The sequence below is a fragment of the Harpia harpyja genome, chromosome 3 (assembly GCF_026419915.1).
Source record: "Harpia harpyja isolate bHarHar1 chromosome 3, bHarHar1 primary haplotype, whole genome shotgun sequence".
Lineage (NCBI taxonomy): Eukaryota > Metazoa > Chordata > Aves > Accipitriformes > Accipitridae > Harpia > Harpia harpyja.
The window spans coordinates 80454974-80470127 of NC_068942.1; the positions used below are offsets into that span (position 1 = coordinate 80454974).

General features: G+C 44.3%; 2 protein-coding genes across 2 annotated transcripts in view; both read left to right on the forward strand.

Moving 5' to 3' along the window:
- Window positions 1–6768, forward strand: part of SOS2 (SOS Ras/Rho guanine nucleotide exchange factor 2) — a 56252-nt gene extending 49484 nt beyond the window's left edge. The window contains exons 19-23 of the mRNA XM_052783665.1: window positions 496–612; window positions 2117–2378; window positions 3311–3352; window positions 4522–4631; window positions 5007–6768. Of these exons, the coding sequence (XP_052639625.1) occupies window positions 496–612; window positions 2117–2378; window positions 3311–3352; window positions 4522–4631; window positions 5007–5516 (1041 nt within the window). The 3' untranslated portion in view covers window positions 5517–6768. The remainder of the gene's footprint in view (window positions 1–495; window positions 613–2116; window positions 2379–3310; window positions 3353–4521; window positions 4632–5006) is intronic.
- Window positions 6769–10426: 3658 nt separating this feature from the next.
- On the forward strand, window positions 10427–14942 carry VCPKMT (valosin containing protein lysine methyltransferase). Its single transcript, XM_052783676.1, has 6 exons — window positions 10427–10673; window positions 10959–11069; window positions 11278–11350; window positions 12304–12423; window positions 13839–13943; window positions 14508–14942. The coding sequence occupies exons 1-6, from the start codon at window positions 10462–10464 to the stop codon at window positions 14520–14522; spliced, it is 636 nt and encodes a 211-aa protein (XP_052639636.1). The 5' UTR covers window positions 10427–10461; the 3' UTR covers window positions 14523–14942.
- Window positions 14943–15154: the final 212 nt, after the last annotated feature.

The following is a 15154-nucleotide window of genomic DNA, read 5'->3' on the forward strand; positions in this document are numbered from 1 at the left end:
ACCTTCCTGCTTTTGTCCGCCATCCCTTCCTGTTCTTTGTAGTTAAACGATAACATCCAAAGCACCTCTAAGAAATGGCACTAGCATAACCTTTGCTTCCACTACCGTATTATCTGTATTCTTCTGCTCCTTCCCAGATCTGTGATGTTATGGCAAGTGTACAGGACGCTGTTGCATGGCCTTTAACGCTGCTGTGCTGTGCATGATTCGCTAGTCAAAAATATTAGCAAACAATTTACAGAAGACTTAATTTACCATGCCTGGTTATTTGATGCAAGGTCATTCTTTCATGTCAGAAAACTTACCGTGAACTTGGTTGTTTCTTGCATTGGATTGTTTTGTATTTATTTTGGGGAACATTTTACTCTGTTTTTCCTGGAAATAAGCTTCACGATAGTGAAAAGCTAGATTTTTAATCAGTGAATTACAAGCATTTCATTAAAATTCTGTGTACATGCTTATTTTTTAAATATTATTGATGCTTGTTTTGTTTAGAAATTCTTTGAAAATCTCAATCCTATGGGGAAGATACCAGAAAAAGAGTTTACAGATTATCTGTTCAACAAGTCATTAGAAATTGAACCTCGAAACTGCAAGCAACCACCTAGATTTGTAAGTCTTGTCCTGCAAATTAAATAGCTAAAATCCACCAGCTACTATGAAAAAGAATACATAGTTAACTCAATAAGCCATACGTGTTTCCTTCAGAATTCTGTATCATGAGATGATTTTCCAGCAAAACGTGATTTAAAAATACTTTTATCTCAGATGTTTGTTGCTACTAAAACATACTACCTTTGGCTTATTTTAGAATGAACATTTTTTTCCCCAAAGCCTAAAATATTACCGTTTAAATTTGGGTTTCTTACCATAGTCATTCAATAGAATACATAATAACATTTCTCATTTCACAGTATCAAGAAAATGTATAGAATATTAATATTAATCAAAATACGGATTTTTCTATATCATTAATGTGTTTTCTTTAAGTAGAAGTTAATTTCTGTTTTTCTTTTGTCTAACTATTTTGCATTGTTGCAAAAATTGAAGAATTGACAAGGTGCAGCCTTCCTGCCGAAAAAAATAATAGTTCAATTCAAAGGAGTACCAATTCTATTTTTTTTTAAAAATAGCTACTGGAGCCCCGGGTTCTTTTTTAAGCAGAAAGATCGCTCTCTAGAACACTTCGTTTTTATATGTTGTAATCGTACTTCTGAGTAGCTGGAGATATCTCTAATTTTTGGAAGAGTTATAAATCATTTTAGCAGTCTCCTGTTAGAGGAATGAGTAAGATGATATTACAAATATGGCAAGAAAATGACAGAAATTACTGTTGCAAAAACACTGCTTACAGTAGTGTCTCAAAAATATTTGCTAAAAATAGATATCTGTGCTGCCAGTCTCAGTCAACTGGGCATGAATTCTTTACAGTTCATGATTTCCAAACTAGACATTCTTATTGGAATTTCAGGAAAGTCCAGTTCTGGGTACTGTAATGTGGTGGAGCTGTGCATACCACCGTAGGATGGGAATGTAATTCATCTTCAAAGAATCGCCTTTGATCTGTGCTGTGTTACACCTGAGTCTAATGAGGCTTGTTTCATTCACACCAGTGATGTATGTGTAAGAATTTTGTCCTGACTAACTCAGAGGACGTAGACAACGTGCGTCTGAGTGCGTCCTTGATCTTGGACATGTGTAGGGGCCTGGTGACCTTCTGTGGCATAAGCACAAAGCATGTCTTATGGTGCTGTTATGAGGCTCTTCTGCAGGCCTGTGGGGCACTTGAAGTAACTCTCTCTCCCCCAAGGTTGTGACTTGCTCTTCCCTGTGTTTTGTCCTGATTGGCATGCATCTGAAACTTGACTCTTCATTCTTCACAGTTGGGGGGGGGGGGAATTGAAAATTATTAAGCTGGGAAAAAAGGTTTGTTAAGCTGCGTCCATAACTTTTTAGGCTGTATAGATAACAACAGACTGTACCTCAAGTCAATTGTAGAAAGGCCGTACCACTTCTTAAGGTGTATTTGATAAGTACTTTTTAAAATATCTCATAGAGACTTGGCAGTTTTGCTATCTGAAATGGTAGCAGTACTAACCAGCTTTACTTTTTCCAGCCTAGAAAAACAACATACCCCCTGAAATCTCCCGGGATAAGGCCCAATACTGGCAGACATGGCTCCACCTCTGGCACCTTGAGAAGTCATCCATTGCCACTTGAAAAGGAGCCGAGTAAGATAAGTTTCAGTAGAATCACTGAGGCAGAGCATGAATCAACAGTATCAGCACCAACTTCTCCGAACACCCCGTCTACACCACCAGTGTCTGCTTCTTCGGAGTTCAGTGTGTTTTTAGACATTGATCTCAACAGTTCTTATGGTAAATGTGCAATATGTTTTAATACTTATTTTTAACCGTCCCTCAGGCTTCCAAATGTATTGGTGTGTATGCCAGCCTTTTAAAAAAAAGTTTCAGAATTTCATTGTGGACTATGAAGTTCTTGTCTCGGTGTTAGGTGTACTTTGGAAATCCCTGCTCTAAGTAGTTCTATAACAAGTGATATTTCCAGTCTTTTTGTCTACTGGAGCTGAGGCAATCTGTTACGGGAGATGTCCCCGTGAGGCACTAATGTGCAGGGGCTATGCCTCCTTTACCAAGTATGGCACATCCGTAGAGAGAAATGGTGCTGAGGACCTGGCATCCGCACCAATGTGTGTTTCTGGAGGACAAAACACACTCTAGTGATTCTGGTTTAATTTCCTTTGAAGGGAATCCAGTCTGTGTGTTTTGAGATGTGAACCGAAGCGCCAGAAGTGGGGAAGGTCAGGGTACTTGCTCCGAAACGCGGTCTTGATTACAAAAATGACACTATTATTTCAGGTGCACTGATAACACTCCCAAGCTTTGCTTGTAGCTAGCTGTGAGCAGCTCCTTAGTCTTGAAAGCAGCGCGTGACAGGTCTTGGCTCTGCTCTAAGGGGGCTGCAGACTTGGCAGGCAGGTTCAGCCTGGTGGGGGGGGCAAAAGTGACAAACAATTTTTATATGACAAATGCTGAGGATGTTTGGGCTGCAGGGGAAGTGAACAACAACATGGTAGTGTCAGAACAGAGTAGAATAATGAAGTTTAATTCCCAGCATAACTTAAAATCACTAGTTCAGCAATACTGTACACAGGGAAGCTTAATTCATGCTAGCAGTAGATAAACTTGGAGATTATGGTGATCTTTGAGGTCATTCACAAGCATACGTTATGTACTGTAGTGCAGTTGTTCTGTCTGGAAAGTCTTTAATCGATTTTTTCATTTAACAGGTAACAATAGCATCTTCGCCCCTGTCAGTTTGCCACAGTCGAGTGAGTACTGTAACTCTATTAAATGTTTCATTTAACTCTCTGCTTTTCCTGGTTTCAGGGAAGCTGAATGGGAATTAAAATCTGAAATCTGGCATGAAAATGTGGGCTGCGTTCATTAGGGTTCTGAGAGGATTTTTTTTGTACAGGTTTTAGGTCAAATGTCCAGTAAAGAATGTAAAGTCTAAAAACAGTCTGCTTTAGTTTTGTTTTGGGGTTTTTTTCCCCAGGCTCTAGCATGATTTTGCTTCTATTTTGAATGTCCTTGATGATTATTTTGTTTGACTAATGCTACAAATGAAGCAACTTGTTAATTTCATGTTACCACTTAGTGAAAATAACTGTTCTGTCACTGGGAAAGGAGAGATACTTTTTGTACCACAGCTGTGAGGGATACCCTGTATTCATCTGTGTTTTCAGCTTCTCTTTTTACTCTCTTATGACACAGGCACATATATTTTTCCATAATGTGATTAAAATTGCAAACTGGAGAGCACAGGTGCCTACTGTATTGATAGAGAGCTCTGTGCACTTCTGAGAGAAAAAGCAAAGGTGTGACAAAACCCACAAATACAGGTCAGGGGGTTGTTTTGTTTCTTAACTTGGAGGATTTCCCTCACCCCCACCCCCATAAAAAGGAAGGACTAGAAATGTCCTAAAATGCTGTAAGAGTTCATATAATCTGTTCAGTTCAGTGTGTAATTCTCCTGCTTTAGAAGTGTTGCAGACCTGTTAACGAAGCCTCTAAATTTCCAAATTTGAACGTGTACCCATATGGCAGAGAGAACAAACCTTTCACTCCAAAGCATAACATAAGCATGTGGGCAGACTGCAGGCACTGTGGTAAAGGGGGTAAATTCTGCAATATAGAGAGGATTGCAGAGAAAGTTAAGTGCTTGCTAGGAGTTCACTTTATTTATTTTTCTGTCCTTTAGCATTGCCTGCTAACTGTTGCTGCTTATCTTGGATACTGGAAATAGGAGACCACTTTGTGAGGCGTGTATCTGATTAAAGAAATGAATGAGAATTTCATACAACTGAAGTTAATGGTTCATGTTGCCATTGAGCACAAAGATCTGCTTATTTGAGTTGTTTTTAGTTTGGCTTAATATTCTAGCATATGTTCCTCGGATATTGCACAAGCAGTAAAATACCTGCTTTTCTCTCTCCAGAGACTTTCTTCAGCTCTTGGGGTAGCTTTCCTAAACTAAGTGATGAGCCTCAAAACCCTCCTCCGCTTCCTCCACGAAAAAAGATGGATCAGGATGCTTCTAATGCTAAGGTATTTCTGTCCTATACTGAATAACTTTGATAATAAACCAGGGAACATCGAGAATCATAGAATCATTTAGGTTGGAAAAGACCTTTAAGATTGAGTCCAACCAGCTAGCCAAGCAGGACTTTGTTAGTCTAAAAGACTTTCAAATGCAGTGCTGCAGTTGCCCTTTTTAAGTTTCAGGTTCCCAATCTCCAGACTCTGCTAGCTACTTCAGGAACATAGTGGTCATATTCGGATCAAAGATAACGGCTATGCCAGTATCATGTTTCTGACGGCACCAATAGCAGACATCAAGAGGATTCTGCATCTGTCAGAAGATAGGCTCTTTATCTATACATCTACATTTCTTAAAATGTCATCTTCTCTGTAATGTTGTAGGGAAGTTTAAAGTCGGATGACGATCCTCCAGCAATTCCACCTCGGCAGCCGCCACCTCCAAAGATACAGCCTCGTGCTCCAGCTTACACTAACCCCTTTGACCAGCCGCTGCACAGCCCTCCTCCTCCACCCCCCCGGGACCCTCTTCCTGATACTCCACCACCGGTACCGCTCCGGCCGCCCGAACACTTTATCAACTGCCCTCTAAACCTCCAGCCGCCTCCGGTGGGACGCTTGCACAGAGATCCCGACTGGTTCAGGGAGGCGAGCACAGGCCCCAGCTCTCCCGGCACTCCTCCCAGCACACCCTCTCCCAGGGTACTGCGCCGCTGCTGCGTGCTCAGCGCCAGTCACAACAACCTGGTCCACCCGCCTGCGCCCCCGGTCCCACCCCGGCACAATTCGAGCCCTCAGTTACCAAAACTGCCACCAAAGACTTACAAAAGGGAGCTCTCCCACCCTCCTTTGCACAGACTGTCTTTGCTAGAAAATGCAGAAACTCCTCAATGACCTTAGCCATAGTAGTCATTGACACTGGAATAGTATTTGTAAAGTTCCTTTTTTTTATTTATTCAAAAAAGGCAGTGTATTTTAGTACTTTCACAAATTATGCTCTTAAAGTGCTGCTGATCAAGAAAAAAAAGTTTAAATTGGAAAAATAAGACTACACACACTCTAGCCTGTGTCTGTTTGACAGCATTACCCTCAGGTGATCAGCAGCATTGCCTTGTTTCACATCCTCAGTGCCGACAGTTATGCCAGTATACAGAATATATCTTTTGCACTGTAAACTACACTAAATGAATTTAAACTGACATCATTTAATTGCACTGAGCCAAAAAAGGTGCGTCTGTGGAATTTTTTCAAATTTGAGCAGTAGTGGCCTTTTTTTTTTTTTAAACTAAAAAAAAAAAAGCAATGGGATGATTACACAACACGAGGATATGCAGTGTTACCGATTTTAAACCTCTGGCCACTTGCCTTCTAACTTCATGTAAGCTTGGAGGTTCGTGAGTGACAGCTACTGTTCCCGAATATTTTAATGCCATGTCTTAATTGCCATTGATTTGCTGCTGAAGACAAAAAAGAAAAATAGCTTGAAATCTAAATACCAAAATATTCGGTTGGTCTTGATTATTTTGAGAAAGGATGGACAAGGACTACCTGTCTCGGATATTGGAAAGGATCCCTAGTACTTAGCATGCATCTTGTTCAGATGTGCCTTTTTGTTTTGGTAGGCGAAGATGTCTTAAGCTAAAGAGTTGTCTACTGTTCTGGAGAACAAAGCTATATGCCGTGTATGTACAATTGTTTATATTGTATATTTACAGATAATGCTAATAACCTGTATAAATTTAAGTGACTTGAGGCCTATAATACAGTCTGCTACTCTTGCAATCTTATACGGTCAGAAGTGTTTCCTCTGGCTTAGGAACAGTCTTGCCTTCCAAACCTAATAACTTTCTTTAGATCTCACTTAACTTAATCGTGAATCCATTTTGGAAATTGGTAGCATTTAAACCAGCAAACACTTAAAGCTTTATTAAACTTTTTAAACTGATAAGTGAATGGAACTTTTATTTGCCAGTTGAACTACTTGTTTGAACTGGTGTGAGAGTGAGTCTGTTTTACTGGTAGTACTGTAGCAGCATTTATAAAGTGGTCAGAAGCCACATTTTATTTACTGGTCTGTGGCCTTTTACTGTGCTTTGTATCAGAGTTCTTAACAAGATTAATAAATCACCCCAGTCTTAATTTTTAAGAGCTTGAGCACTGTGTGTTCCTTGTAAGGACAAGGTTGGGAATTGCATTTAGTAAGTCTTTGGCAATACGAAGTGCCCCAATTTTCCATGCTGCTATTCTCAGCTTTGGCTGTCCCTTGGTCTGCAGTTGGGCCTGATACACGACAGCTCCCTGGGAGTTTTAACTTTTCCCTCCACCTACTAACCCATCAGATGCCTCGGCCCCTCTAGATGGAGAAGTGGTTTCTAGATGGAGAAATGGAGCACTGTGGTGGGATTTGCAGCAGCTTAGGCTTCCAAGTCACGCTCTGGCTTTTCATCAGCCTGCCTATACTGCTCCCACCATCTCAAGCATTCCCTCTGGAAGAGGTGATATGCCTGGGGAGGGTGCTAATTTTCTTCTCCTGGGAAGATGTAGCTTGTCATCTGTCTCTTGGACAGTCTTCTACTGCCTGTGCCCTTCATGCTCCTTTCCTGAGGAAGAAGAGGGGTAGAATCCATCTGAGGTGCCACCCTGAGGGCCATTCGTTCAAGGAGCAGAACACACTTTATGAAGGAGAGGTGCTTCATTTTGCAAAAATAATGTTCAAGAAGTCCCAAATTTGAGATGCATGAATGGGGAGTGCAGGCAGGAAACAGACAATGCCTTGATTACGGTTTTTCCTCTGCAGCAAAAATGCAGCTCGTAACTCTTTTCTGTAAGTTTGTGAAGAACTCTTCTACTGGTATCTGGTGGTGAAATTCAGCTCAGTGAACTACTCCCCTAATGCTCTCTGCATAGCAAAGGCAGGCTGTCTGGTTTCACTGTTCCAGTGATCTGCAGAGTAAGCTGAACAAGTGAATTTTTTTATTTAGTTCCTTGTATTAACTCTTTTGAAGTCCTCAGCACCAGCTATTGCTAAAAGATGAGTAATCTCTTTTCAGACTTTTACATTTTGTGTGTTGTTGAAGGGGAAAAAAAATCCTCTCCCAAATTTTAAAATATATAGATGTCAGCTTTATACCTTCCTGTACAAGTGCTTAGACCAGAAGCATTTTCAATATACCATTTTAAAATATATCATAGCTTTATATTTTGGTACTGACTCAGCAAAGCCCTTACCAGATCATTTTAAGCTGAGCATCTGCTGATTAGTCATGGCTTCCGTATGTATCAAAGTACTTCCTTCCATCAAGACCTTTGTGATGGACCTTGAGGAGAGTTTAAACTTGTGGAAGCAGGAGCGTACATTTATTAGAGTTAACCTGGAAATGGTGCTGCGCAGGGGTGCCATTCTCAGAACAGGCTTTTTTAGGTGCCAACTTACATTTTATGTTGACAGCCTACAAAAATACCTGGGGGGCTGTGAAACACTTCCTTCTTTTAACTCTTAAACCTGATTGTGAAAGAGTGAGTTTGGGCAGCAGCTCTGAATTCCACAGTTGAAGCCAGAGAAAAAGAAATACATAACTCGCGGGACCCAGAATGGTTTGATTAGGAAAAATAGGGATGCGGTTAACAAAGTCTCAAGCCTAGGTCATTGTTCTCTGTTAGATTGCACAGAGGTAGGCATTTCTGCAGGAGCCTCTCGCTGCTATCTGGGGATGTCCTGGGCAGCGAAGGTGACCATTGTTCCTGGTGGGCCCTCAGGACCTGTCCTCTGCCAGGGACCAAAGGGACAGACATGAGCCTGCGAGTCCACCTTGCTGTTTTGCCAGTGGCAGGTCTTGTTAAGCAAGTCCTGCTGCCTTCCTCAGCCTCTCACTTCTTCTCCCCTGGTGCCCCTTCAGCTGTGCGTGGTCATGCTCTGCACTGGATATGGAAAAAGATCCTGTGGGGTTTTTGCAAGCCAGGCTTAAAGCATCAGCACCCAGAAGTGATCATCAGCAGTGCTGGGACAGTAAAGCTCCAGGAGGATGAGGGCAGAGGAGAGCAGGAATCTCTTACATTAGATCTCCCACCCGGGGCAGTGATACGAAAACACGAGATAACTTGTGCTAGAAGGCAGCAGCTAAACGATGTTCCTAGCCGCATTTCCCATGCATGAAACGTGACTTTTACCTTTATGGGGCCAGTTCCAGAGTTAACCTAAAGTACATAAATCACAGCATGATTCAGAAAAGGGGCCTTGCTTACGGGTAACTTACCACACAATTAAACTGTCTTCCAAGCGTAACAGGAGCTGGAAAATACAAAGACAAGCATTCCAAGGCAGGGCGGCAGCAGCGATGCCAGTGGCTCAAAGTACAGCGGGTACAGCAACACACATTCCCAAAGTAACTGTTTGGCTGTGGAAGTGGTCGAAGGCAGGCAGATTCCCACCAGTGCGGTTCGAGGGAATGCCAAGATAGCAATAAATTAACATTTCGGTTACTTCATAATTAGAGGGATAGATAAAAAGAGCAAAAAAAATGCTAGAGGGGCAAAACGTGAAATTGCTGGGTTTGAAGATGGCTTGTGTGGGAAAAGGCAGTTCCCTCAGAAAAGTGCAGATAAACAGATGGAATGTGAAGACAGTTAATAGCAAAAGAAACATCTTTCTAGTTGTTTTCAGTGATCCTATTTTGAGTTGCTGAGTTTCAGCGTTTCCCCCTGCTCTGGAGCTGGAATAACTTCTTTGGGTGCTATGATGTCGCCACAGCAGATCAAAACCAAGAAGGAATAAAAGAAACCATGTTTTGTTTCTTTTTTTCCCAGTTTTCAGAAACACACCACAAGTCTGAATATACCATTTGGAATACCTAGCAAATGCAGTTAACTCCTCCCTGGGGAAGGGAGTGAGCATTGGTAAGAAATGCTAAGGAATAAGGTAATAAAAACTTTCTTCCACATGTCCAAGGAAAAACTCAAAAGCCTTTGCACTTAAAAATGCTGACGCACAGTCAACTCATGCTCAGCTGCTTTTTTAAAGCCTTTTTGTAAGTTTAAATGTTGGATGAGGGTCTACAACACCCACGATTTCTAGCAATCCTCTGGCTCTAGTGGGACTGCATGCCCTCAGTGCTTACAGGCTGCACTGATGAACTTGTGAAGTAGATTTTTGAATCACTGTGTGTTAATTTTCAGGCAGTTCACATGTGGAAAATTTTCTTCACGGCTGCCTTTCCTCTGGCTGATGTTTCATGTCATCTTTAGTCTGCTGGGCTAAATCAGGAAGGTCTGACTTACTGTCAGACTTACAAGCTCCTGCCTGTAGCCTGCAAATGGAGGTTTCTCACCTCTGAGGGAAGTCTGATTTTGTGGCAAATGCACCCAAGGCCGCAGTACCCAGACGAGTGATGGCTGCTGCCCTTCTCTCCTCCGCCAACCCGGCCAGTCAACGCAGCAGCTCTACGTTCGCTCCTCTGCTGCCAGCTAGCACTAAAAACAACTAAAAGTACGCTTTCCTGTCAAGGAAGGATAGCCCAGAATATATGCTTTCACCTAATTCACGGCCAACTCCCAGGAGAGCTGGCCAGGAGGGGTTAGGGAGCGGTCTACACGGAACAGCTCCCTCGGGCATTCCTGCCGCTTCAGAGAAGCGGCTGGGGCTGAGGCGCGGCCGCCCGGGCGGGTGAAGGGAGGGCGGCGTCGATACAGAGCGCGGCCGGGCAGCCCGGAACGCCTCACGGGCACCGCTGAGGCGAGGGAGCTGCCCACAACCGCCATTTCCTCTCACCCGGGCGGGGCGGCCGCGGGCGGGAAGGAGGGAGGGAGAGAGGGGCGGCGCCGCCGCCGCCTCAGTGCCGCGGCCATGGCGGGCTTCGTGCGGGAGCTGGAGCGGCGGGGCGGACCGGCTCTGCGGCTGGAGCAGCGGGCGGCGGGCGGCGTGGGTTGCGTGGTGTGGGACGCCGCGTTGGTGCTCGCCAAATTCCTGGAAACCGGCGCCTGCCCTCTCGCCCGACGCGACGTTCTCGAGCTGGGCGCCGGTACCGGTGCTGTCGGGATCATGGCGGCCACCTTGGGGTGAGCGGCGCCGGCCGGGGCTTGCGGGAGGGCGGACGGGGCCGCTCCGCTCCGGTTCCCGCCTGCCCGGGCGAGGGCGAAGCGGGGGCAACGCTGTGACTGCCGGGAAGGGGCAGGGGCAGGTCCCTACTGCCTGTTTTCCCACCTCTCATCCCGCTTTTTTCGGCGTTATTTACGTGAAATCCTGCAAATTCTCGCAAAATGCCCGTTTGGTGCGTGGTCGCTGTGGCGAGGGGCCGGGGGCCGGTGCCGGTGGGTCGGGCCGTAACCCCGTGTGTGTTCCAGGGCGAACGTGACGGTCACCGACCTTGAGGAGCTGCAGGAGCTGTTGATGGTTAATATAGAGAACAACAAACATCTGGTGACAGGGTCAGTCCGAGCCAAGGTACTGAAATGGTTTGTATGATCCTTTAACGTTTCTGTTCAGCTTTAACGGGGCTTCTGCTCTTGCCGTGTTAAATTCCCAGATACACTTGAGAACACTGCTGTAAAAGGGAGGCTCAGCGTAAGAACATAGTAGTTAACTTCATGCTCAGTCCTTTAGTAGTATGTGCTGTATTATTATCGAAGCTTGTTCTCACCTTTTTTTTTTGCTTCTTTTTAGGGGCGAAGATGTTACAGAATTTCAGCCTCCCCCCGATTATATACTAATGGCTGATTGCATTTACTATGAAGAGGTAAATGAGGACTTTGCAAAACTCCTGTGAAAGCTTCCTTGGGAAGGGTGTGGGTTCAGTGTGAGAAGTGTTCAAATAAATATTGTGCTTGCATCTTGGCCCCCGTGGTTCAGAGGAATACGTAGAACAAGGCTAGAAAAGACATTTTTAACAGATTAAAGGCTATTTGAGGTTCAGCCAGATACCTTTTTTATGCTTAAAAAAAACCCCAAACTTAATATTTGTGCCAACCCCCCCCTTTTTCTTTTACGTTGGGAATGAAGTGTGAAGCAAAGCATTGTAACTGATAGTTACAAACTGTTTAATGCATTGCTAAATGAAGTTTAATAGTGCCACATTTGCATTGTTTGGGTTCTCCTCACACTTCCCTTGGCAAGGCAAAAGGATAAGTCATGCTCTGGCTAAGTGGTTGCTGTAGTCTGCCTCATCTCCTCAGCGGGAGCTCTGTAGGATGTGCACAGAGAGCTAACAGAAGCTGCAAAAAAAGGGAAATGACCTGAAGAACCTTATGTCCCAGTGTCCTTTCAGTGGTCTTACCAGCCCCTTGCATTGGCTCCCTCCGTGTTGGTCCTGTTTCGATACGTAGTGGTCTGGATCTTAGCTATGTTCCAAGAATGGTTGAGAAAATTCTCACTTTTGAAACGTGTCAAGAAATAGTCATTGTTGTGTGCCTCAAGGAAATGCCTGCTCAGCAGTGTGGGATGTTTTTGGCTTTGATGCTAGTTCAGTTTTCTTGGTCGGTCTGTGAAACTCTTCTCCTATGCAGTCTCCCTTTCTCCTCTGCTTTCCAGCTTGCCCCCATGTTCTTTTTGTCCCAGTTAAAGTACTAAAAATAACTCCTGAAAAGCAAAACGGGAAAGTTCTCTCTTGGGTGAAGACTTTAGTTAGAGGGTATTGTGCCAGTAAAATGAACTTGAAATCTAAGTGGGAAACACTTAACCTCTTTTGGGCAGTCATTAGAACCATTACTGAAGACACTGAAGGACCTTACTGGCCCTGATACGTGCATCTTGTGCTGTTACGAGCAGAGGACTATGGGAAAGAACCCTGAAATTGAGAGAAAATACTTTGAGGTAAGTGTTTTTAACATGTGCGTTTTGAACACAAGGAAAATAGCTTGGATACAGAAGGTCTTTGTATTGGATCAGCTGAACATCAGCGGCAGTTGCTACACATACAAATTCAGGTTGACTGCACAAAGTAGAGTTTGTAGCAGGAGAAGCACGTTTGTTTTTACATGGGGCAGAAAATTTGGATGGTGACTTGTGAAATTATTGTCCAGCTTAGCAGTAGCGACTTTCTGGATACGTACTGAGCTTTCCTTCCCTCAAAATGTTGAACTAACCTTTCTTGCCTTACTAATCTTAACTGTATTGATGCTTTTGATCCAGGCAGCCAGGCTTGCATAGGTTGTTAAAAGCCTCTCTAGCTCGTGATACCTTCCACATTTGCAAAAGGGCCACCATATGTGAGGCAATACCTGTCAAAATCAAAACAGTCATTTAGCACGTTCCATTGAAAGCAGAGGGAAAATACGCGTAAAGTTTTCCAGAGTAGCTCAGGAACACAAGGCTCTGCTAAGTGATATACCTGCTTTTGTAAAAATTTCCTCCCCCCTCTCCTGAGGGAGCGTTAATAGGAGATATAGTTAAATCGTCCAGCTCTATCTTCTGTGCAGGTAAAGAAAGGGAGCACAGGTAACAGCTGAATCCTCCTAAGGTTGTGGGGATGGCAGTCAGTGCAGGCTTTAACTCTGCACCTGTGAAGTCTGCTGAAAAGTAGCCCTTGTGCAGGAGTACTGGATTGTATGTAGTAATACTACTACTACAACAAAGGGGAAGGGCAAGAATTCCAGGGTGATTTGTACGTGTTAATAAAAGCACCTCTTTGATAATTAGCCATGGCTCGAACTCTTGTGGGGACCTGACTGTAAGGAGGGTTCTTACAATTGACATCAGCTCTGATGAGGTGCCACTCCCATGATAAACACAATAGGTGTTTCTGGATGATTTCTGCTCTCTTGTAATTTATTTCCTTCCTTAGCTTGCCAGGGTTCAGCCAAGTTAGTCTTCTGAGTGCATTGCAGACTTGATGCTGGGGCTTTTTAGCCTTTTTTTTCCCCTTCCCCTCCAGTTGAGAAGGTTGGCAGGCAGAGGCAGGTGCTGTGGTTTGGCTTAGGACTTCGGAGACTGGAGGAAGCAAAATGCTTTATCACGAGTTTTTAGATTTTTCTTAAATGTTTCAAGGTGTCTGTAACTTCGAATTGGCACTGGAGTAGTTAAAACGGGGGTCAATGTGCTGCACGGGGGGAAAAACAGCTTACACGTTTGTAGAGGCCTTTAGTGGAACGGTCTGAGCGTGGTGGTTCCAGCTTCCTAAGGCTTCTTGCCCTCATGCAGTATATTGTGGGACCTTTTTAACTGAACATGCTTAGTTCAAAAGGGCGGTCAGTGTCATTTGAATTGTTTGTGTGTTCTCTGATAACCAGCTGCTTCAGATGGACTTTGAGCTGGAAGAAATTCCCCTGGATAAGCACGATGAAGAGTATCGCAGCGAAGACATTCATATCGTGAATATCCACAGGAAACAAACGGTAGGTTAATTTAACTGGCGCAGCGAACACTGCCAGGAATTCACAGAGCTGCTGTTTACTTGGCGTAGTGTGAGCGTTCCAGGGGTGAAGCTCTAAAATGACTGTGAAATACTGTTAGGGACCCTGTGGAACTGCGGACCAGAACCGTGCGTGTACAAAGGAGCTACTTTGTCCTGAAACCCAGCGCTCTGCCAGGTGCCAGCCTCTGTCTGCAGCAGGACCATCCTTGAGCTGCACGCTGATTTTCTCTTCTGCTTCTGCACTCTGTAGGGCAGTGGCATCTCAAAACTGGAGTTTTGAGGCACCAAAGCAATTAAAATAGTACGCCCACTGCTGCTTTTAGTACTGTGTGCTCTGCTGTACAGCCCTCTCCCCAAAACCAGTCTCTAGACATGGTACTTGGCACCTGTCAGGCTTGATTAGATCGTTTTTTGGTTAATTGATGGAGCAGACAGTTATGCATGAAGAAGATTACTTTGCATATTGCACTGACACAACATGCGGGTCCAGTGCCAAAAACGGGCCACTTAAAAATCAGTACTTTTTTTTAAAATCTCTTCACAGAATTTTCCATCGTGAGATCTTTGACCACAGTATCTGTCCTTTGGCAACTGGTAGAGCTCTGGAGAAGAGGGAGAGGGTATAGAATAACACCACAAAGGGACTGTCTCCAGTGTGGTTTGTGACTCATCTATGGAAAACGGCTTCTCGATGGTGGACTTGGCATGAGGCACCAGAAGAAGTTAGACTAGATCCACTGATTGTGCCTTCCAAGAGGACAGATGTGAGCTGTTGATGTCTGCCAGCTGAGGCAGAGGAAGGCAGAAAACGGAACCAGAGCTTCACCCAGAGCAGCGCTGGGTGCATGTTCTGCTTACCTCTGCTTGTTAGAGCAGTGGGCAGCTTGCTGAGTGCTCACGGAGCGGATCCGAGGACACCGCACCACGGTCTCTGTGAGGAGAAAACTCTCTGAGCGGGCTCAATCACGCAGGCTCAATCACACAGCCCCAGATAGAGAGTTAATAAAATTTTTACACTTGAGATGGGTGTCAGATGGTGGGGTTTGTTGCTTTTTCTTTCATCCTGTGGTTTCTGTGTCATTCCTGCGTTGCAGAGGTCCTGGGAGTCTCATTCCAGGAGCAGAGGCTGTCGTGGTGGTAGGTACTGCACAGATAGAACACGCACATGGTCCCTGTGCCTGTGTGAAATTG

What these genes read in the sequence shown, in the direction of transcription:
- VCPKMT (XM_052783676.1), top strand. Translation starts at nt 10,462, where the DNA reads ATGGCGGGCTTCGTGCGGGAGCTGGAGCGGCGGGGCGGACCGGCTCTG. An exon ending in ATTGCATTTACTATGAAGAG is followed by an intron (nt 11,351 to 12,303) that starts GTAAATGAGGAC and finishes TCTTTTGGGCAG; the next exon opens with TCATTAGAACCATTACTGAA. An exon ending in TTGAGAGAAAATACTTTGAG is followed by an intron (nt 12,424 to 13,838) that starts GTAAGTGTTTTT and finishes TCTGATAACCAG; the next exon opens with CTGCTTCAGATGGACTTTGA.